Genomic DNA, 22,713 nt, shown 5'->3' on the forward strand with positions numbered 1-22,713 from the left:
GTCAAGGCGAATATCCCCTGATAATCTGCCGTATCCTTTTAGTTGGCGGCAGGACCGTTGCCGCCGCTACTCTTGGCGTTTTCTGCTCGTTGTTCGTTGGTACGCTTGCGTTCTAGCTTGGCATAGTGCAGGCCGCAGGCATTGCAGAGCGTTCTCGCTCCGTCGGGGCCACGGCGCCATTCGGGGGTGTCAACACGGGCGCATGAATGGCAACGTCCTGGGGGGGCAGCGCGCTACAGAATAACAGTTAGTATTGTATGAGGGGGGGAAATCAAATCATGGTTTACTTACACCTCGACGTCGGCGTGGCTCTGAAGCCCGACGTGGTGGTGTTTGCTCGTTGCCAGTGTCATCCCGGTGCATATTCCCTCGTTCGGCAATGTGCGTGCGCATACGAATAAGGGACTGGCGCATAAGCTCCATGTTGTTGATCATATCTGTCACCTCACGCTCAGCAGGCATCCGTGGAATCATTCCTGGCGCACCAGACTGGTCGTCTGCTATCCGCAAGTAGTGGTCCACAAAGTTGGTTATGGTATGACCTGCTGAGGAAGCCTATCAAAGCCAGGTTAGTATAAATAGGATCTGATGAGAGTAGAACTGTTGATGTTTCATACCCGCACAAGAATATCACGGTAGTCCCAGATATGCTGCATTGAATCGCCTGTCTGTCTCGGCTGCTGGTGCTCGCGGAACACGGGGAGAGGAAATTGGCCGTTGGGGTAGTTTTCGGGAGAGTGCTGCGATTGAAACCGCTGTTGTTGGGGAGGCGCTGTTGGCCCGCCGACCACCGAGGGCGCCGACGGTGTCTGTGTGGGAGGCGTCGGGACTCCGTGGGTCATATATACTGAGGGGTCGCTTTGGCTGCCACATCTTGTTCGGTCGGGTAGCTCTGCATGGACAGGCGAGTAACGTGGGTACGAGCTCTGGTGAGACTCAGCCTCCGAGAAACGGCCGCTGCTGACACTGTCGCGGAAGGTGCTGTGGCCGTAGTTGGGATGGGCGCTAGACGGCGAAATCTGGGAGTCAGCCTCGGACGAGAAGGGTGAGGGCGCATGGCCAGGGCCGTGTGGGGTGGATAGCGACAAGGACGGCAAGGGAGGTGGCCCGCTGGAAATCGGGGATGGACTATAAGATGACGGTGTTGCGGCGGCGCGGTGGTGTCCGTTCTGGTGTGCGGGGTAGTTGAAACTGGCGGGAGCGGCACTGGAAACGGAGGAAGAAAGCCCCTGAGAGTTGACAGAGCCGGGCACGGGCTCCATCTGGACCATGGCGCTTATAGAAGGAAGGCTAAGGCGGGGGGCAGAGCCGGCGGTATCCCGGCGCATATCATGGCCCGAGGCATAGGGCTCGGCGGCCCGAGGTATAGAAGCCCGGTAGTCCATGGTTTTGCGGGGCTGGTACTGAGAAGACGCGGCTGATGATGCAGGGGCCGGGCCAGGGTGTGGAGAAAGAGTTTGGACGCGCATTGTGGGACAAGGGGAAACAGAATTGAATGGAATATCCAGGTTGGAAAAGGAGTTGCCAGCAGACTTTTTGTTCGGGTGGGTGGGGGGGGGATATAAAAAGACAAAAAAGGAGGTTGAAAACGAAGAAAGCAGAGAGCCGCAAAATCAGAAACCAAAATATAAAATCGATGCCGAGTCTATAATGAAGACAAAACGAAATACTTAGAAGGAAACTTCAAGACAGGAATCCGCCAGTTCTGCAAGATATGCAGGAGCAAGTAAGAACAGGTCAGCTGTCCGATGCAAAGAAAGAAGGACAGCGTTTCAAAGGAGGAGAGCAGAGTTAGTGCGACAAAAGAAAAGCACCAATGGAGGAAGAAAAAGAAGAAGGCAATTTTGGTCGGTAATGTGGTGATGTTGGAAATCGAGATAAGATAGCAGAAAACGAGGAAGCGGTAGTTGCTGTGAATTGTGGTGTGATGGATGACGCTGGAAAGCAGTTGCGGAAGACGGAAGCGACAATGCGTATGAAGACGGCAATTTCCACAAACAAGGGATGGCAATCAATTGTCGGTGGTAAATGTAATGAATTCGCACACAAAAAAAGATGCAACGAGGGAGAAGCAATGGGCACGACTTAGGAGCTAATGAAAGACGGAACTAAAGACAGAGGGCAGAAAAAAAAGGCCAGCCAGGAAGATGCAGAAGAGATAAGGTAGAGAGAGCCCCCAGTGCAGGTAGGTAGGTTGGTTGCAAATGTGTGAATTGAAAGTGCGTGGGAAAGAAATGAAAAGACAGAGAAGAAGCGTCCCCTGGGAAGAAGGGAATTAAAAAACAAAAAAAAAGTTTGGTGACAGCGGAGTCTCTGATACAAATACGAAAAGCAAGGGAGAAAGAAACAGAAGGAAGAAAGGAAGGCGAAGAAGCAAAAGAACGAAAAGAAGCACAGCAAAGAAAGTGAGAATAAAAGGCTGTAAATTGCAATTGCCAGAGCGCAGAGTCAGACTAGCACCTCCATGGAAGGAAGCAAAACAAGGATAGAGCGACAGGGAAGGCAGGAGAGAGGATACTTGTACATTCACACATCCATACATCCATACACACATACAATACAGCCGAGCAAGGAAGGCGCCAGGGAAGAGGGAAGGAAGAGGGAAGCAAGAGCAAGGAAAGAGCCAGGCAAAGCGAAAGCGAAACGAAGCAGCTGCGGGACAGTATAAAGACGATCGAGGCAAAAAAAACACGGGGAAGGTGCGATCAGGGTGTAGTTTTATAGGCTAGAGTTGCATCTTGAAGAGAAAAGCAAAGAGAGCAAAGCAGAAGAATGTGCTTAGGACCAAATAAAGGGGCCAATAAATAAATCGAGCGCATCACGGCCAGAGGAACAGCCGGGCCACAAATGGCTGCTGTTGTTTTTTTTCTGGCCCGGGCGAGGGTGTCACTGCAGTGGGCAGTATGCAGATACAAACTAGCCAAGGCTTCTTCCAAGGACGTGGGCAGCGTTAAAATGTGCGGTTCTCGGAGGGGGGAGGGATCACAACGAGGGAAGGGGTGTGGAGGTTCGTTGGCGCTGTGTATCCATCGCCAGATACGCGTGCGGTGGATGTCGAGAGCCGCGGGGAGGGGAGAGAGGGTGGAGAAGACAAAGGGAAACCCAAGATAAAAGATAGGCATGCCTGTATGGAGCGGAGGGGAGAAAAAGGAAACGTATAAGACGATCGATCAAGGGTGCCTACAGGAGTGATATAATCTCGCCGCCAAGTAGCGTAGCCCTCCCCCTTCCAGTGTCTCAGCGCCCTTCTCTCCGGGGGTTCCAAACGCCCTAGAAGCTCCCGTGGCCCCCCCTCCTCTTCTTCTACTACTGCTGCTATCTACTTCTACATGCCGACATCCTCGCCTCCAGGTATCGTCAAGAACGTGTGCCCCGTCGCGGCTTTTTCTCCTCTCCTCGCTTCCGACAAATCCCAGAGCATTGCATCATGCATAGCTTCCGCTCTGTTATTTATTCCTCTCCTATTGTTCGTCTCTCTGATCTCTCACTAGTTGGCTATAACTACTAGCAACTATTAACTATGTGTGTGTGTGTACACATGTATACCCAAGTACAAATAACCACATATACATGCACGCCTGCATCATCACGCCCTCTGCCCGCCCGCCCCTCACGGCCCACACGCCGAACCATTCTTATAGGAACACTCCTTCGTGGGTGGGTTGAAACATCACGCCTCTAGTTGTTGTCTGTCCACACTAACTACCAGAACTATTGTGTGAAGTGCTTCACTTGTAGGTCTGTACATGCTTCCTCGTACTCACACATGTGTGCATGTGTGTACATACATACGTACATTAGTTATATGCTTGCCATGTACATATGTGCACGTATGTAGCTAGTTGCGTGCAACTGACTAGTTGGCCAACCATGTGTAGTTAGTCATGTAGCTGACTAGTTGTAGGCATCTGTAACTATACACCCAGAAACGCTCAACTCTCTCTCCCATGTGTGTACTCCACCTCTTCCTTCTCTTGTCCCTCTCCTCGTCCCTCTGCTATCCAATTGCGATCATGAAGTGTGAAGAAGACGACCTCGTCCTCCATCACATCACATACACTGCTTGCTGCTTGCTGCTTGTACATACTCACTTGCATACCTATAACTAGATACTAATCAGCCGGGTCACGTTTCACAAGGAACAACCAACCAACCAGCCTGTTTGCGTTTCTTTTATTTCCTTTTTTTCTGCCCTTTGCTTTTTTCTTGTTCGTTGTTCGCCTGATTCAATACTCGTTGCGGTGTGAGACAGCCACGGTACAGCATAGTGCCGCATTGTAGTTGTGGTTGTGTATTGGTGACGGATAATCCAGCATCCTATCGTATAGGACACACTGTATTAACCAAACGAAAGCCTCAACATGTCGGCCATGATACCTCTCGAGTTCCTCTCTCTTGTGTGTACGCAGGCTATCGAGTATCTTCCCATCACAAACTATATAATTGCACAGTTAGATCCTATGCAGGGTCGTGGTCCTGCAAGCACAGAGCAATCAATGACCCTAACCTAGCCCTAGTCCTCTCTTCAGACATGGCCCGTTTGCTTGGACACATAATATTGCATGCTGGTTGTTCTGGTATTTGACCTCTTCTTGGCTCGGCATGGAGAAAACGCGAGCTCGGGGAAATAAAAGAAAAAAAGGGGAGGCGAAACGTTATATGCAGATGATGTATGTTGGGCTAGCAGAATGCAATCAAGATTTGTAGATTAAGTTATCGATTGAGGAAGATCCCAGCGACCCCAGGGCTAGTGCGGAATATAACGAGCAGGACTGGGAGGATAGTTACTGGAGGACGGAGCCTTGAGCATGAAAGACCCAAGGGAGCAGGGTAGAGAGGGGCAGGGCTGAGACGCCTGGGGGTATGAAAGACAAAAAGCTTTAATCTTTTCAACAGGTACGTGTGTATGTACGTACATACAGATTGTACTTGACTCGACAAGTAAATACCTAGTTGCTGGTAACCAACTACACACACTATGTTTCTTTCACTTCCACTTCCACTTCCACTTTCACTTGTATACCCGGCCTCGACTCAATCCTCGCACTCCATCGTCGGCTTCACTTTCTTCTGTACGGTGTATGCGGCTGTGGCCAAACAAGACTGGGATATGGCGAGAATAATATGTACAATTGTGTACATATAACTAGTAGCCAACTATAGTTAGCTACTATTACTTGCCCCATATACACACACAGGGCTCAACAATGCAAGGGCCAGTGGGAGGGTACTTGTCTGCTTGTCCAAGCACTGCCTTATTACGTTGCAGTGACTAAGCTGTTTGCTGTATATGTGCCGAGTTTATCATGCCCGTATCGTCTCGGTCCTCGCGCCGCCGCTGGCTATAGCTTCCTCTCCAGGTCATCTATCCAAAGGTCCGAGCTTTCTCTACTCTGGCTAGTCCCTGTACCTATGGCTATCTGCCGTTGTCTCTGGCCTGTAGATCTGGCTCGCCTTTTCCTCTGCAAAATACGTATGCAATGCAATGCCATGCCACTCACTATATGTATAGCTTACTCTTACTTCTATATGCCAGTACCTTGGCAGTCTTCTGCTTCTTTTTTTACTCCTTCTTCAGGTACGGACTGTGACGGCTTGCCTGCAAAGACCCTCCTACATGTATACCCCCAAAAACCCCTCTCTTTTAACCATTCAGCCACACAAGGCCCGGCCATGTCTTGATCATAGCTGGGCTGCTTATGATGTCAAGAGGGGAGAGACTTCTTGTTTGTGTTTTCCCTTGTGCCACCTTGCCCTGACCCTCGGCCACAACACAAACAACTCTCTAGCAAAGCACAAGAGGGAAACCTTGGTTGTGTCTGTATGGCAATTCTGCTACAAGTATACAAGTACTACAGGATGTCGATGGTCATCAGGTGGTGTGTGATCGATCTAGAGTGGAACGGTGTATGAGTACAAGTAACTAGATAGCTGAATACATGTGCATGTACAGAAAAAAGGAGATGCTAGACTGCAGATCAAGCTTGCATTCGCTTAACCCTAGTGAATATTACAGCATGAGTCTCATTTTTCTCCATCCACATCTTCCGGGCTTTGTAGTCGCCGTTTTCGTCCAAGTACACATGGAGGTGTGCATATGTATATATAAGTATGTACGGATGTACATATGTACATACATACATACAGGACAGCCAAGCTCCAGGTCCAAGGACTGGGAAACAGAACCTGGAAGAGGCGAACCGGCCGGGAACTTCCAGCAAACATAAACAAAACCCTTTCCTGGGCAGACTGACTAACTACTACACCCAAGACTATGGAAAAACCAACAACGGCAAGGTTTCCCAATACATCGTTCATGCCGACATCAGGTCCCAGTGCAAAAATGAGATGTGGCACTTGCGAGCGGCACTGGGAACGTTCGCAGGGGAGATCGTTTGGTTTCTGTCTCCAAGGACGTTGGCTCCTAGCTCCTGGCCGCTGTCTGCTAGCTGTTGCCACTGTGGTGTGGTGTCTGTTCTATACTAATACTTGGGCTCACCTGCCATGTCATTAGCTTCTCCCTAGCCTAGACCTCTTTGCGATTAGATCGACCTGATCCAGCAAGGAGCCGGGGTGATTCTGTGCTGGCCCCAAGCTTTGTTGGCTTTCATGTACTTTTACACCCATAGATGCGCAGACGCACACCTAGTTACTTGTACCGGTACCTCTCTCTCTGTCATGACCCTGAACTCACGTCTCGTGCTTTCAGTCTTCCTGACGAGCTTGCGGAGATACAACGGGCTTGGCACCAGATTTGGCCAAGAGAGAGCCTTCCAAAGGCTTCTAGTAGCCTTTTGTGATTTGTTAGCTTGGGCCCTTCTTGTGGCTTTTTGCGTGAGCAGACTTGCATTGTTATTTTATCGAATTTCTTTTTTAACAGGCCTAGTCTCCGCTCACTGACCCCGTCGGCCTCTCGTGCTTTTGAAAGCTGCCCCAAAATTGAGATCGTCCGGATTGCCAAGCGGGCTTGACAAACATTGTTGCTCCGAAGCATTAACTAACTCAAGCAGAAAATTGAAGCTGAAGCCCAAGCTGAAGCTGAAAAGACAACGGGTGGACAAGGCAGAAGAATGCAAGCATATGCATAAAAGAACACGTCATGGCATACACGGCTTGTGTTCAGTCTCTGGTTCGAGGACTTTAAGTTCAGGGCGGTGGCTTTAGGGGAGTTAGTTGGTCTGAGTTAACCAAGAACAACAATTCATGCAGGTTCCAGAGCTGGAGGCTCTCCCTTTTTTCCTTCTATATTTTCTGCATTTCCCTTTGCCCTTCTATCAGGCTGAGTACAATGCTTGATGTGTCATTTTCCTGCAGATCATACGTAATAACATAATAGTTTTCATTCTTAGTCGGGTTGCAAAGCTGCCGGTTTGATTGGCAGTCTGATGCTATGAACACATGAACTCATGCAGATAACCATGACTGTACTAGAACTGAGAGTGACTAGCATACAAGTTCATGCAGAGTGGACAATGTTGAAGTCTTTTGATGTTCTTTCTATTTTATTCGTTCTCAGTTGCTTCCCCCTCCCCTTTCATTCCTTCTGCTTCCTTTCCAAAAGACTGGCTCCAGAACCAAGACATCTACATCCCCCCCAAGACAACAAGCGAGATCGGGTTTTGAGTCTCCCTTTCCCCTTCCGCTGTTTTTCTGGATTGAGATCTAGACTCTTTCCCGCCCCCGACTCAAGGACTCAGCCATAGCAGGCAGCGTAGGAATGGATAGGAGTGGCCAAGAAATGCCTACAGCAAGAGAAGCTTTTACTCGTGAGCCTGAATCAAGATTATCGGTAATTTTTCGTCCTAGTATCTCCATCCAAATGCTTGTCAGTGTTGAAGCTTACAAGCATAAGAACAAAGGGGCAGCTCGGCGCTGATCAGACTGAAGCAGCCGGCTTCCGATTATCTAGAAGCAAGTGCACACACACAGTTATGCATACATGCAACACATGGGCCAGACAGACTTTGAGACACTACGGTTCACGGAGGGCATAATTGTTGATCTTCACCAGATGTTCCTACAGCCCTGGCTGAGTTGATGTGCAAGAGTAATCCTGAACTATGGAGACAAAAGGAAATAAAATGACAGCAAGCAAAGACGAAGGTAGAGGCCAAGACAGAGGCAGATCAGCCAGGGATGTCAGAGTTTATCTTGTATGATGACCAACCACTTGTAGCTGCTAGTTGGCAACTAACTATTTGTACATACTTGTACACAAGTAGCTGTCGTTCGTCTTTCGGCCTTTGTGGTTCTTGGCATCACAATCATGACTGTGAAATAGAGCAACTGAGACGAAACAAGGAGAGACAAATACTTGACCTTTTTTTTTTTTTTTTTGCCAGACCCTTTCGATAAAAATGCATGCATGGGTGTAAGTATACTTGCACTTGGACGTTTTCATTTGTTTCTCATCCTTTTTAGTATCTAGATACAGCCAGCTAATACACAGTACATACTCGTATAGTGAGTACTAACAGCACATGTGTCCTTGCCAGTATCTATCTCTGGACCTCGGCTTGCACCCCGTGGGAGCATCAAAGGATCCAGAAACAGGGCCTTGAGCCTCCTTCACTCCCCTTCACCCGGCCATACTCTGCAGTTGGATTCGTTTAACTAACTAGTCGTCATGCCTTTGCAAGCTTGTATATGAGTGCAATTTAGCGTGCTTACGATTCCGATTCCGATTCCGATTCTGCAGAGATCTCTAAGGAGCAAGGGAAAGGAAGGGCCAGTCAACATAGTGTGTTTCTATAACATCATTACATATATGTATGCTGTATGTATGTACGTAGTATAGCTTGCACCATGGATAGGGGAGATGGTAGTAGGGGTCAAGAAAAAACTCGGCCTGAACTAAAAAGCCTAAGCCCCTCTGGAATATATGAGTGTGTGCAGACTAACTCCCTGAAAAGGTATGGCGAACTTGTAACATTTTCTAGTACACAACTATCTTGCTCATTCGCTACATGGAATATGTACCCCATTTGAAATTCTCTCTCGTCTTGTGTACAGCCTTAAACCGCCTGTCAACTGTGCCTCGGAAGCTAGGGCACTAATGGAAATAAAGCTACAAGCAGCACCACGGCTTCTGTTTCAAAAAGGCCAGGGAGTGTACTCCAACATTACTACTCTACTTATTTGTACCTGCACTTGTTCTGACCTATTTGTGTATTGAAGTAGACTAGGAATATCGTAACGAGGCGAAGCGGTCCATGGAGAGAAAAAGCTGACGCAAGAGACGATATTGAAGTGACTCATGACAAACGAAAATATAGCAACGTGAAAACCACCTGTCCTGGTACAAAGCAAGGAGAGAAACCCAGACACTGATACAATCATGACCACACCGAACAGCAATGCTTCTGTGCCTTAGCTGCCGGGTTCTATCGCGATTCGTGCATACTTGGCCAACACTTTGATCTTCATAACATATTCCTCCTTGTAGCCTTCCTCCTCCGTCTCGCTTCTACTCTCCGAGATCAGATCCCATCAACAGACTGACACAAAGATGTCTCCGCGAAATGCCATCTCGTCTTGGTTTTGCTTAGCCTGCCTCCGTTCTCAGCCTAATTGGCCATCATAGCCCCCATATTCTTCCACCATCTTAAATTGAGGACCAGCAGGCGAAACAACAGAGCGACAGGGCTATGAGGGAAGCTTGCAAGGTAGAGCTCGGAGCTGCTACTTCTATGTCGACCCATAGCAGTAACAATCACACCCCCCCCCCCCCCTACCATGTATCCATGCAAAAACAAAGGAGCTTGGTCCTAAGTTGCTCAAGCTAGCATCAAGTGGCAGCACGAAACGAGGCAAGGTCCGACAGGACAAGGTTTCATCTGAAGAAGGAAAAGCAACGCAATAGAGGGCAAAAGGCAGGGCCTAAGCACTGGGAAGCCAATTATGAGTGAGTATCTAGATGAGAATTAGAGCACGAAGCTACAACTCTAGCGGGGAAGAAAAAAATAGCCCGAGCCTTACTTGAGCACCTAAAAGCCACGCCTATCCAAAAAGGCAAGATTACCAGGTTGGGCTTTGATTTGAAAGTCTTTATTTACCTGTCTTACCAGGTTAGGCCTAGCGTCTTTCGTGCTTGTGCGACTCGAGATCAAGATTCACACGCACTCCATTTTCTTCTTAAACCCGGAGCAAAAACTTGACCGGACTGGCAAAAAGGCAATGATCTCCAGCATTATGAGCCGAGGCGGACTTGAGCCGCCGACCTTTTGTGTCCACACATTCACTAAGCAACTGTTAGACAAACGTGATAACCAATTACACCATCGGTCCCGTCTGAGCTGTGACAGGCCGCCGGCTATTTTTACCTATCAGGGAATCTCCCGGAGGGGCCCGGGGAGGATCCGGGTGTAGTTTGGAAGATGACATCATCCGACTGCTTCCGTCCGGAACATGCCGTTGTATTGGTGCGAGACAGCAGTAGGTAGATGCCAAAGAATACAACCAAACAAACAAGGGCTGTAGAGATATTGGAATAGTCTTGCTAACCACAGGACAACGCTAATATACTCCCCTGGAGAAACCAACTCCTTGTATCCCCAGTCTTGAGCGACGTGAGTTAAATACTTCTCGCGGCCTTAACAGCCTGATTCAAGATAGTTACCTGAGACTTTGAAGCATCTCCGCGCCGGGCATCAAGAGATGTTCTCGGTTAGAATGTCTCGGGTTATTGCTGCAAAAATCATCTATTATACATGGACAACAAACAATGAAACCAAGCGATCATTCCGTTTTCGAGTAAGACATAGTGCGTATTACTAGCAATATCTACCCGGCGGACCGCCGGGCAGTTTTCGTAAGCTACCTACTTGTCGCTGGCTGATATACCTGACATGAAGAGAAAGGGAAGCTCCAAGGCAAGCTGATAAAGTGCTGTAGTCTCGATGCACACCAAATCACACCGAGCCACATCTTCCGGGTTCTCTTTACCGTTCTTGGGCAGTCCACCCGCCATTGTTACTCTCGGCTACAGGACTTCTGCTTCCACACCATGTCTTCTTTTCTCTTGTTAAGAGAAAAAGAACATGACTGTAGCATTAAATATTCCAAGCTCCCACTTGGTTCTTGTAGACATGAATACTCATGGTATGTCATAATGCGACATCAAAGTACACCAAATGCATATACTGCAGGGAACGAGTCCTACTAACCAAATGGTTCGTCCACGGGTGATTAGAGCATGTGCATGAAGCCCGAGACAGGGTAGGAAAGATATATCTGCCTAGAGGTATGCATGAAGGTGGGACACGACAGGAGAAACGCGTCGTCTATCTTCTCTGCTATGTTGACAGGCCCATAGATTGTAACTCATTGGTTGTTGTCTGCCCTGTTGATGTTCCATGTGCTATACATCTAGCTCCCTCAATATGAAGATTGAATCCAACTGTGCTTCTGGGCCGCACTCCATAATCTTTGTTTCTGTATCAGGATATAGTCGCTTACATGTGGAAAGTCACACTATATCTCATCCAATCACATAAAGTCATTCGCCAATCACTGGGACCTTCGTGTCAGTAGCCTGTCTACTTGTTCGCAACCTGCTTGGTCTGGTGCAACGAGAAATGTTGATTGCCTCCAGGTATTTTCTGCAGATCATGTGAAACAGCATCAACAGATATGTATCGGTTTCATGCAGCCTTAGAAAGACGGGACATTTGCGCGTACGTACTTTATATCGGGGAATGGTAAGAGAATGCTACCGTGCTGGTCTAAGATATGGATCTCGCAAGGAGATGCTCTTTTGGTGATAGTCAGCTTAAGGCTATCAGCTCAAGAGTACCGTCTATTTTTTGACCTGTTTTCTTTAATGGCTAGCTGGTGGAATACAACCACTGGATGCCATGCTGGGGGCTTTCTTGGTCAAGACTGGCGCGGGAGGTGTAGGAAGTAGATATTTTATGGGCAAAACATCTAGATACATAGACTTGAATACGGCAGTGGCGGGAATCACTCTAGTGTTGGCAATGGGTACAACAGCCATTAGTCTCAAGTGGGATGTGGTGTGTAAACTCCCCAGGCTACAAGGGACGACATGACCTATCAGACTCATCTAGACCACCTTTGGCTTTCCATCTCTTGATACACACCCAAACAATGGCCTCATTTTCTTTGACGGCCAGAACTTTCATTTTCAGATCGGGCTCAGCAAGTTGGGTTAGAAGAGTGTGATAGGGCGATGTGATGAAAAGGATCTGGTGATGTATCATGTAGCTACCCTAGCTCCAGGGTTGGACAAGACCTCGAAATCGAACGACACGCCACTGATTAAAATCAAGAGATTGCCTGTACTTCACACGGGCGAATCCTTACCTCGCTCTCCCAAGCACCCCCCTCCTCATTCAGTCAATGAGACTTCATATGGACCCAGGTTGGGCTGATCAGGTTGCAAAAGCACCACAGACATCCACTATTTACTCAAAATACAGCGTCAGATGCGATTTCCCAACGGGAACTAACTCATGCTCAAGGCTGTTGTCCCCCGCCGTGATTCTGCCCAAGGAGCCTGGTTGGCAATACGTAATTCATTTTGTAAGACGAATTTGTGCTTGGTGTGACAATTAATAGTCTGTCAATATGAATAGCATGAATATTGAGCAAGATAATCCTCATGTATGTACAGCATATGTTTTCTCATGATCACCACCATGTTCGCTACTTCATGTCCAAGTAATCTTACCCAAGGCTCCAAGCCCACATCGGCCTTCCCAACTGTGTCGAAGTGGCGGCCAACTGCTCGCCAAGTAGAACAATCTTGCCAATATCAAGGCCAGGGGGAAGGGGGTTTAGTGTGAACTCTCCAACATCAGGTTGCCCCAAAAGAAACACCCTTGAGCTTATGCATTTAGCGGCATCCCCTACTCGTCTTTCGTTGTATCGCCATACTCTGTGACAACCCACAAGCAAAATCTCTCCCACTCGATCCTCCACTCCTTCAATCGGGTGGCCTTTTCGCCTTGGCCTAGACTTGCCTCTTTGATGCCCTTTGTCCATTCCTCACTGGTTTGATCTTCAAACGCTGACCAGCGTACACTGTTTTCCGCAAGTGAGCCCAAGCCTGCTAGGCCAAGGTTGTCCCAGCCTTGAAGAGCCTGCCAAAAGTCATGTGACATGCCTGCGTGCTCTTGGCCAAGCATGGCAGGATCGTCATTGCAGAGTGAACAGCTAACACCTTGGGCAAGGAGAGACGGTAACGGGTGTGACATGACGCTGCTACACAGACGAAGAACCTCGTTGCTAATGGGGCATGACTCGATCAGGATTCGCTTGTCACGAACCATTTCTATGAGCAGAGGGTGTTTGTAAAGGGAGAACCCGTGGCCAATGCGTCGTGTGCCGAGAAGAATAGCATCAAATAGATTCTTATCAGTGTCATTTCCATCTCCAAGAGTCTCTCCGGCGTGAAAGAAGAAGGGGATTTCAACGCCTTCCAACGCACACTGTTTTCGGAACCAGAATAGCTCTGGGAGTAAGTCCTTCAATGTGCGGCCGCGGTCTTCGGCACCCACAAGATCAAAACCAGCAATTAAATGAGGGAAGGCGAGTTTTTGCATAATACACTGCTCCATTGCGTGCGTAATAGTGCGGGCGTCAAAGCTGCGGATTGTCGTAGTAATTAGCCTGATACCCCAGAATGAAGGATTAGCTGCCTTGAACTTAGTCAGCTCTTCATCAATGGTTTGCAGAAAAGCGTCGTGGCCGGGCTCGGGAGTTTCGCTATGTTCGCGGTAGTACTGGCGAGGCCATACGAATCTGTAGTATGAGGAGATTTTCCTTGTTAGCATCGTCATCGCCATATTCGCAATATGCTTCCTTGGGGGTTATTCCTCCAGTTAGACAAACCCATACCTGAATTCAGCCCAACTGACTCCATCTTCATGAAGTTGGGCTAATAATCTTTGCATGAACAGTCGGGTCATGGGCTCATAGTGCAAGATCTGACCAGCTACCAAAAAGCAGTTGGCAAACTTGGTCCATATATGGTCCACGCCGCGGAACTGTTCCTCGGAGTCCGTTGTTGAAATGGTGCAGCGGGTCTTGAGCCACTTTGTGAAGCCTTCGCGGCCACCATGCGGGAAGCTATCTGCGGCTTGAGCGATGGGCACAAACTTATTTGGCGTATACTCGGAGCGCCATATTGCAGGGCCGACCAGATCTTCCTTCTTGCGCCAACAGAACTGAATGGCAGCCTTGCTGCGGTTCTCCGCGCTTTCCAGGCAAGGCTGGTCTGTGGACATGTGCATACCGGGAAGCTCTAGCAGAGCTTTGAACAAATAATCAAAGTCAACAGTGGCATCCAGGTGTGCGTGGAGAAGGGCGCCTTTGGGTAGCCGGCGCACAATATTCCATAGCTTTGTCTGTTCCATGCGAGTCTTGGCATGTGTGAACATCATTCCTGGGTAGTACGGCAAATGCTCTGACTGGGCCATGGCATCTTCATTCGCCGGCGTCCAGATGGTGGCTTGTTCCTTGACACGAATGCGCTCAACAATGGCGCAGGCCTCTCGGGCTATCGGCGATAGGGCGGTGCGGAACGCGGCATCTATTAAGCAAGTAGTGAGTGACTGTTGTGATGCCATAAAACGGGTGCATGGTGATTACCACTTCGCCGGCTTTGTTCTTGTTCAATCAGAGCTTCACGGCCCTTCAAGTATTGGGCCATGAAGGGATCTTGGGGACGGGGAAGCTCGGCTTCAACTTCGGCCCATTCTTCATCTGTGTAGGGGAACGCCATGTTTGGCGCTAAATGACGTAAGACGTAAAGCAAGACGTTGGTGGAGTTGAGCTGAGCTTAGTCCTGGTAGAGAGGTTGGAGGAGGAGGACTGAGGTTGATTGTACGATGAAAGAATGAAAGGTGTTGTTGCAGTAGAAGCCACGATGCTGACTAAGATTTGATGAACAGGATGGACTGACCCTGCGGCTAAGGGTACACTGACTCGGTGAAGAAAAACAGAGTGCATGAAATTAAAGAACAAGACGTCCGTTGGGATAGCGAGTCTTTAAGTCTGTGGATAGATGGTAGCAATCATCCACCCATATAAGTCCCCGGCTGTTTGGGTGGCTGCGGCATAAACACATATTGATAACGGAATTCCGGCTTCCACCTCCGGCATAGCGCAAGAACGCCGGCCCCGCTAAAATCGAGCTAAAGCCGTTGATTCCTGTGGTTATTTTGTGACAGGGGTTGGTTTCCGCAGGAAAACTAGAACTGGCTAGTTGTAATAGTTGAGTAGTTATCTATGAGAACGGGTTTACAAACCCTCCGAGCTTCTCTCTTCAGCTCTTCCTCCTGCTAGCAGAGGGTCGTCCAAAGTCAGCGAACCCTCCATCTCTCTTCCCTCTAGAACCACAGAGGCTACGCCCAGGCCAATCGCCGAGGTTGCAGCCACCAACATCCCGCTGATAAACCACCAGGCCGCGCTGTCCATCCGCCACCCCGGAACCCGGAACATGCTGCTATTCACCAGCAGATACTCCGCTATCGAAATGCCCCAGAGCTGTAGCGATGCAGCCACAACCAGGCCGGGGACTAGCACTTTCCACCCCACCTCGCGGCGCTTCGGCGGGCCGGCCGCAACAATCAGGCAACATAGCACCATGACCAGCAACACAATCTCGGCCAGGTACGCAACGAATCCTAGCGTGCGCCAGTTTGTGCAGAAGCCCTCGGTATCCGTCTCGCATGTCACGGGGTCGGGGAAGGGCTGGCACGGCTCGGGCCGGCTGTTGGAGCAGCTGCGGTGAAGGCCGACCGAGAGGTGGAGTCGCTCACCGGCTGCCGTCGTGATGCTATAGGAGGCCCAGCTCGGGGAGGTAATGGCAATGAGAACCATGATTGTCGCTGTATTTGAGGCGGTCATGTTAGCTGATGCAGAGTGATTTTTCAAGCGCAAAGTAAGTTCCATACCCGCTAATATTGCAGCCAAGGCAACCTTGTACACAGCTCGAAGAGTCACCATGGCGATGGCGATGGCGATGGCGATAATGAAACAAGCGGTGGAGAAATGATTTTCGTAAAACGCAAAGCAAGCTGTCTACAAAATGGCAGAATATTCAGTGCTTGTACTTGCTGTAGTTAGTTACTTGTAGTTAGTTAGCTGGTGAGCTTTGTTTGGGGCTTTGAGGCTGACATCATAAGAGTCTTGCATTATTCGCCTCATTCTGGGTGAGTTGGGCAGTGCTTGATCATTTGTTAACTAACTTGCTAGCAATAGTAGTGGCTGGCTGTTAGTGTACTATCATAGTATGGCTTCCTCACCACTGTGTATTTGCAGTTCTTGTCCGTGCTAGACAGCCCCTAACCCTAGTATTTACGCCGCAGTTATAGCGGCTTCCTTCTAAATTTCATGTTACAGTAACTAACTAGCATATGTATGTAATGACATCATACGAGTCGACCTGAGATTTCAACATCCAGTTGGTTTAGTTTCACTGAAGTTGCGTATATTTTCACTCTTACAACACGGCCTATTTCTCTCTTTTACGCTATCATTCCCAACAGCTAACAGTAGGTTATTCTCGTACTTACTGGTCGACAATGACGGTCAGTACCTACAACCAGCAATTGACTCCCCGCATGCAGCATCTCACTACCAAGACGTCGGCGTAAGCAATAGTTACAAGTAGTTATCTCCTAACCGTGCATTTTATGTCGCTACGTCCAAGTGTTTGCATACCTCCGCAGCAACTAGTCGTTGCCAAACGCCCTGGATACTTGAGCTGGGTGTTGATCCATACCCCGGCCCGCTGGGATTTCCGAGTGGCATCCCGAGGACTTGGGTGCTTCTTGTTGTCAGGCAATATGTTTCTAGCTTGCCATCCGCTTCTGGGCATGGTATCAACGCTCTCCTCCACCCAGGCGCAAACACAAAGTGCATACCAATGAACCTCGATTACCCTATTCAGCCACATACATGCATATGTACACACATACTAGTGTGAATATGTATGTAACTATGTATGTACTACGTACATACTTGTATGCATGCGTGGACGGACGGTGCTTGGGGGCAGAGCCATTCACACTCTTCCCCGCTCTATTTGCTTTGTACAATCATAGAAATGGTCACTGGGGAAGCAAGACCTAATGCCTGACTCAAGCTGATGTGTGCGATCGCCTACATGTTTGCTCGTATTTGCTTTGGCAGCTGAGATACTGAACCTGAGGCTAGACACTATTGACATGGTGCCATGGTTGACAAATCAACACCTGTACAAGTCTAGCTCTTGCCTATCCACAACCCACAGCTCACAACCTGCCCAACTCACCTTCATAGGTGCGCAGATGCAATGCAATATGTAAGCTGCAGGCCGCTCCTAACACCGCTATTTGAGCCTGTCAGCAATTGTATTGGGGCGGGCCACTTGACATCAAGAGCGAGAAATCCAAAGAACAGGGTCCCCTCTACCAATCAACATCCAGTCCAACCTGCTGGCGACAGGCTTAATAACTATCTCATATATCTTGTTCTCCGGGAATCTGGTTCTCAAGGCACATGAACAACCCAGGCAAGGACATTTTCCGCCTGATGTCCTGATCCCAGAGAGTCGGGTTTTTGACTATTCTATTTGAATGTGACAGTGAGTGAGTAGCCCCTCAAGTCAGCGTCTAGTTGCTTTTGTCTCCAGGGGCCTAAACGTTTTATTAATAAGGTCTCGTGATGTTCTTTTTTCTTGAAAGAAAAGAAATCTCGCAAGTTACAAGCCTCTCTTGTGCCATCGCTCAAGTGCTCCAATTCTTCAATAACGAATTTACTTGCTGTGGTGGTATTTCCAAAAAAAAAAAAAAAAAAAAAAAAAAAAAAAAGCATCACTCATTATTAGTCATCTCATAATGCCCAAGTTTTCGCGCATCTCTCGGCGAAACAAGCCTTTGGGACCGGTACACCCAGTGCCCAATTCCGAGTTTGAATCAACCTCATCTTCTAAGCCAAAGACCATATGTAATGATTCCAATACATATGGAGAAGCAGGCTCTGGTCGCCAGTTCGACTTCACTTTTGACTCGGGGCCAATCTGGGGAACAAGCAAAGGGTTTCGATTGTTCTCACAGAATGAAAGATTCCTGGGTCCCAACATGGACACTCAACTGGTTAGTATTGCCACACACACGAATCTCATCACTTCCTTCATTAGTTACTGATTGTCCTCATTTCCCTCTCTTTAGATGCATTCGTGCCCTGATATTGCGTGAGAACTTGTGACTACATCAACGTTGTCTCTTTTGATACTAATTTCTAGACAGAGACTCACAGTCTTTGAGCGAGAGCACCTTGAACTTCCCCGAAGAGTTTGGTCGGACCTATCCGGCTTTTAGACCGGGGTGTGAGTGTACCTGTCTATTGTTCTCGAGCTGCAACGGGACCAATGCTGACCCCAATACATTGTCTTGTAGCTTATCCTTATCCCAATGATCCCATTGAGACTCGGCGCCTAGATAGGCAGTATCATATTCTAAATGAGGTTTCTGGTGGTCGGATACACCTGGCTCCCTGGACTTTACAGCAACCACCTAGCAATGTACTGGACATTGCGACTGGAACTGGAATCTGGGCAATGGATATTGCTGATTTATATCCGAACACTCAGATTCAAGGAAACGACTTATCCCCCATTCAGCCAAAGCAAGTTCCACCGAATGTGCATTTCTTTGTAGAAGATGCGTGAGTTTCCATTGTCATAAACTGCATGAAAGAGTATGTTTATATGCTAAAGTTCACTTTTACTTCAGAGAAGACGAATGGGGATTCGCACAACCCTTTGATTATATCCATACCCGATGTTGCCTGGGGTCTTTCAAAAACTTCAAGAGAAACATCATTCAGCAGGCTTTTGACAATTTATCTCCTGGCGGGTGGTTTGAAATCCAGGAAATCCAACACCAGGCTTTCTGTGACGATGGTACGCTTTCTCCAAGCTCCCCCCTGGCATTTTGGTGCCGTGAGCTACAAGAGGCCAGTGAGTGTCTAGATCGCCAAATTGTCATTGCTCCATACTTGCGTCAATGGTACGAGGAAATAGGCTTCGTTGACGTCCAGGAGGTTGTGTACAAGATACCGCTCAACACATGGCCGCGCGATCCAAAACACAAGGCAATTGGCAGCAAATGGGAGCGTGTCCTGCTTGATGGCCTAAGTGGCTTCTCTCTTGCATTGTTCAACCGCCATTTTGCGCGTAGCAGAGAAGAGATCGAAGCGTCACTTGTTGGCGTGCGCAGAGATATTAGCGACCCACGCATCCATGCCTATCATCAGTATCATGTAGTAATTGGCCGTAAGCCACTTCTTGGGAGACCTCATGCTGTTTAGGCTCCCCCAGATAAAAATGAATTGGGTTAATCTCGCCACCAAGGATAAGGAGGAAAACGGATTACATTGTACTTGTACGACTACGCTTTCTCCTTCCCTTGCGACTTCTGTCTCCCAAAAGTGTCAGAAAAAGAGTGCCTCCTTACATATATGAGTGTCCCTCACATAAATGAGTGCGCACACGACTGGATATACGAGGAGTACATAAGGGACGCCAGGAGGACGCCCAAAACCTAGAACAGAGGGAGTTAATGGATTATCGATTCACACAAAAAGCTCCATTTTTTTAGAATCTCAGTGGGGACACTTCAGATACTATCTTCCAAGGAATGGCTTGAGTGACGGCGGCTCTATTTTATATTAGCATCGATATTTACTCTTTACAAACCGGTTACTTTCCCCGCTCAAGATCTAACCAACCAGTCCAGCTTTTCGCCCGACATTGGGCCAACAGTCTCGTACAGCTTTCATGCGACATGAACTCGTAATCTTGATACTCGAATCCAGGCACCACAGTTTCGGAAATCAGCAGACCATTGCTGTCCGTGTCTTCTTCGTCATCTGGCAGCAGATAGCTGGCCTTCCAGGCTCCTCCCTCCACAAACCACTGCAGCTTCTCTCCACCCGCAACGCTTTTCCCAACCACGAATTGCTCTACGCGGCCGTCTGGAGGGATCAAGACATAACGCCCACGGCCTGAATGCAGGGTATGGATAGTCCGGGCGCGATTAGCGTGGAAACGGCCAGAAGCTGAAGACGGCGTGAGCAGATAAAAAATGGATGTACTGGCGTTGCGGAAGCCTGGGGTATATCCCGGGCGCACAGAAACCAAAGAAAGAGTTTCTTCGGAAGCCGAAGTACCGGGGAACGGAGATTCTACCAGTGTTGGATTACGATCAGTTTCGACAAAGTAGCTGCCCTCGATGTACTTGATCATGGACAGGGCGGCAATGATTTTTTGAATCTGACTAGATTCCGGGCCCGAGGCGGTAAAGAAGGGCTTGATGATACTCAAGTCAAGGACAGCCATTTCGTGAGACGATGGATATAGTTCTATGATAGAAGTGACTGGACTGTCAAAAGCACGAAGGGTACTGGTAGATAAACGAAAGGAGAGTGCGAGAACTTCGCTCCGCCAATCCTTATCTCCCATCTAAACTACACATCTCTACACTGGGGCTTAATAGCATGAGATTTCTTCTCGGCACTGGCCCGTTGTCACCCTAGCAGTCGAGTTCTTAGTTCCTAGTTCCTTGTTCATGGCAGAAGAACGAAGTCGAAGCTTGTCAAAGCCCAAGTATTCCTGCTTGAAAGTCTCTAAGACCCACATTGACGCTTGCTTGTCTAAGGGCCACTAAATAGCGCACGGTCTTTGATAAATCCTACCACATTTTGTGGATTATCTAATGCTTGCTTTGTGCAACGGAATCTCAGTAAAAGGGTATATTTTTGGAACATCGAATCTGGTGGAGCTCAACTTCGGTGGAGGCAACTACATGACAGCTTAGACTTTTATTTTTCCCTTCTACGCATGTCAAGTGAATCCTTTAGCACAAGTGCTCGCTGCTTTATTCTGACCGTCCGATTCTAGTTTTTCCATTCAAAGCAGCCGTACTTGTTGCTTCGGCCCAAAATGTTTCCTTGTATCTCATCACGTGTATGGCCGCGCCATGCGCGCTCTCTTCGGTCTCCTCTTCCGTGTCTATTGCCATTATCTACGCCTACGCTACAAGCACACGAGCTTTACACCATGCGCGCCTCTCGTATAGGGCAAGGCGTGCGCTTCTATCGCAGACCAAATGGTCCACCAATGAATCCCAACCAGCGGCCAGAGGATCCCCCCGAGGAAGAATACATATCTCCCCGGCAGCGATTCGAGATGATGCACCGGTATCGACTCTCACAGGCTAAGCCACTCTTCACCTACGAGCGTGCTAAATCAACGGCCAAGTCGCCAGTTACGTGGTCGTTTGTGGCATGCTGTGCCGGTGCGGCTGTGGTCTTCTATGCAGCTAATACCCAGACAGTGCCAGTCTCTGGGCGGCGGCGGTTCAATTGTTACGGTGATGGTGGCGGGGCTATAGTTGACCAGCAGGTGAAGCGCATTGAGTACGAGGTAGAAAGCCAAGGCGGGTCATTTTTGCCAGAGTGGGATCCCCGCACGAGAATGGTCAAGAGGGTGATGCAGCGGCTGATTCCGGTAAGCGGGATGCCGGACGAGACCGACTGGGAAGTGCGGGTGATTCACGATCCAAGTGAGTGGTGCCAGAATTGGCGGCTGTATCCAAGAGCCGATACCCCGTTTCTTCTCTAAACCCAGCTGTTTTTGTGTGATTTCTGCTAACATGTACAAAGATACCGCCAACGCTTTCGTTCTCCCTGGTGGCAAGGTTTTTGTGTTTGACGGTATTTTTCGCGTGACACGTACTGAAGACGGGCTTGCAGCTGTTCTTGGTCACGAGATTGCACACAATCTCGCGCAGCACTTTGGCGAACGACAGTCATCGGCCATAGGTAGCAACTTGCTCATGTACTCACTGCTGGCGCTTTCATACGTTGTGCCACCATTGTTCTTTGCAACTGCTTGGTTTCTTCCTGGTATGCTCGACATGGTGTTCCAAATGCCCATGAGTAGAGTTCAGGAGAGCGAAGCGGACTACATTGGGCTAATGATTATGGCCGAGGGCTGCTACGATCCGCGTGAGGCAGTTGAGTTCTGGAAACGCATGGACTACATCTCGAAGCGAACTCACCAAGACGTTCCTGAATGGGCCAGCACACATCCATCGGTAAGTTGGTGCAGGGGAGGAGGGGAAGAACCAGAGAGGAAGAGTGTATTTGCTAACCAGGCCCAGAACGAATCCCGTATCAAGAAAATACAAGAGTGGCTGCCTCAAGCTATGGAAAAGCGGCAGCAAAGCGACTGCAAAGGCCAGACATCAGTATTCGCAAACATGTTCATGGATGCCTTGAGCCGCGGCATCTTGGTGGTCTAAAGAAGACGGGCCCCAAAATGATGGAGATCCAGCATAGAAATATGGCTCTATACGCGCATAACATGAAACGTGAAGTGAGTCAACATGAATTTCAATGAGGATATATTCAATTACTTGTAAACCCTTTAGTAATGCGTTTAAAACCATATTGATAATTGTAATTTCAATGTTCGGTTAGTTATTGTCAGAGCATGAATGCTTTTGTGATAGGCATAAGTCAACTACGTCACGAACTATCACCGCACATCTCCATTTGAAATTTCATCACTAGGGTTAGGGTACACTGCAGGTCAAAGCTGCACCACAGAAACCCCACAATTGATACTCCTATCGATAAGATAAAGCGCCAAAAAATTCCATCCCTCGCTCAAAATTTGTCCCATCGCGACAATGATAA

General features: G+C 48.6%; 5 protein-coding genes across 5 annotated transcripts; 2 read left to right on the forward strand and 3 right to left on the reverse strand.

The window, feature by feature from the left end:
• Positions 1 to 38: 38 nt before the first annotated feature.
• On the reverse strand, positions 39 to 1,469 carry BROUX77_005094 (uncharacterized protein; the record flags this gene model as incomplete). The annotated part of the gene is made up of 3 exons (XM_073749929.1): positions 39 to 233; positions 292 to 555; positions 618 to 1,469. The coding sequence occupies 3 exons, from the start codon at positions 1,467 to 1,469 to the stop codon at positions 39 to 41; spliced, it is 1,311 nt and encodes a 436-aa protein (XP_073605551.1).
• An 11,400-nt stretch (positions 1,470 to 12,869) lies between these two features.
• Positions 12,870 to 15,972, reverse strand: BROUX77_005095 (uncharacterized protein; the record flags this gene model as incomplete). Its single annotated transcript, XM_073749930.1, has 5 exons — positions 12,870 to 13,764; positions 13,861 to 14,554; positions 14,614 to 14,754; positions 15,273 to 15,854; positions 15,921 to 15,972. The coding sequence occupies 5 exons, from the start codon at positions 15,970 to 15,972 to the stop codon at positions 12,870 to 12,872; spliced, it is 2,364 nt and encodes a 787-aa protein (XP_073605552.1).
• Positions 15,973 to 17,846: 1,874 nt separating this feature from the next.
• BROUX77_005096 (uncharacterized protein) lies at positions 17,847 to 19,320 on the forward strand (the record flags this gene model as incomplete). Its single annotated transcript, XM_073749931.1, has 4 exons — positions 17,847 to 18,104; positions 18,268 to 18,337; positions 18,408 to 18,675; positions 18,744 to 19,320. 4 exons carry the CDS (start codon positions 17,847 to 17,849, stop codon positions 19,318 to 19,320), a joined length of 1,173 nt encoding a protein of 390 aa, XP_073605553.1.
• A 391-nt stretch (positions 19,321 to 19,711) lies between these two features.
• On the reverse strand, positions 19,712 to 20,350 carry BROUX77_005097 (uncharacterized protein; the record flags this gene model as incomplete). The annotated part of the gene is made up of 1 exon (XM_073749932.1): positions 19,712 to 20,350. One exon carries the CDS (start codon positions 20,348 to 20,350, stop codon positions 19,712 to 19,714), a length of 639 nt encoding a protein of 212 aa, XP_073605554.1.
• A 720-nt stretch (positions 20,351 to 21,070) lies between these two features.
• BROUX77_005098 (uncharacterized protein) lies at positions 21,071 to 22,316 on the forward strand (the record flags this gene model as incomplete). The annotated part of the gene is made up of 3 exons (XM_073749935.1): positions 21,071 to 21,575; positions 21,676 to 22,109; positions 22,170 to 22,316. 3 exons carry the CDS (start codon positions 21,071 to 21,073, stop codon positions 22,314 to 22,316), a joined length of 1,086 nt encoding a protein of 361 aa, XP_073605555.1.
• Positions 22,317 to 22,713: the final 397 nt, after the last annotated feature.

The sequence above is a fragment of the Berkeleyomyces rouxiae genome (genome assembly GCF_048999995.1).
Source record: "Berkeleyomyces rouxiae strain 22BRR77 chromosome Unknown BrBRR77_ptg000004l, whole genome shotgun sequence".
NCBI lineage: Eukaryota > Fungi > Ascomycota > Sordariomycetes > Microascales > Ceratocystidaceae > Berkeleyomyces > Berkeleyomyces rouxiae.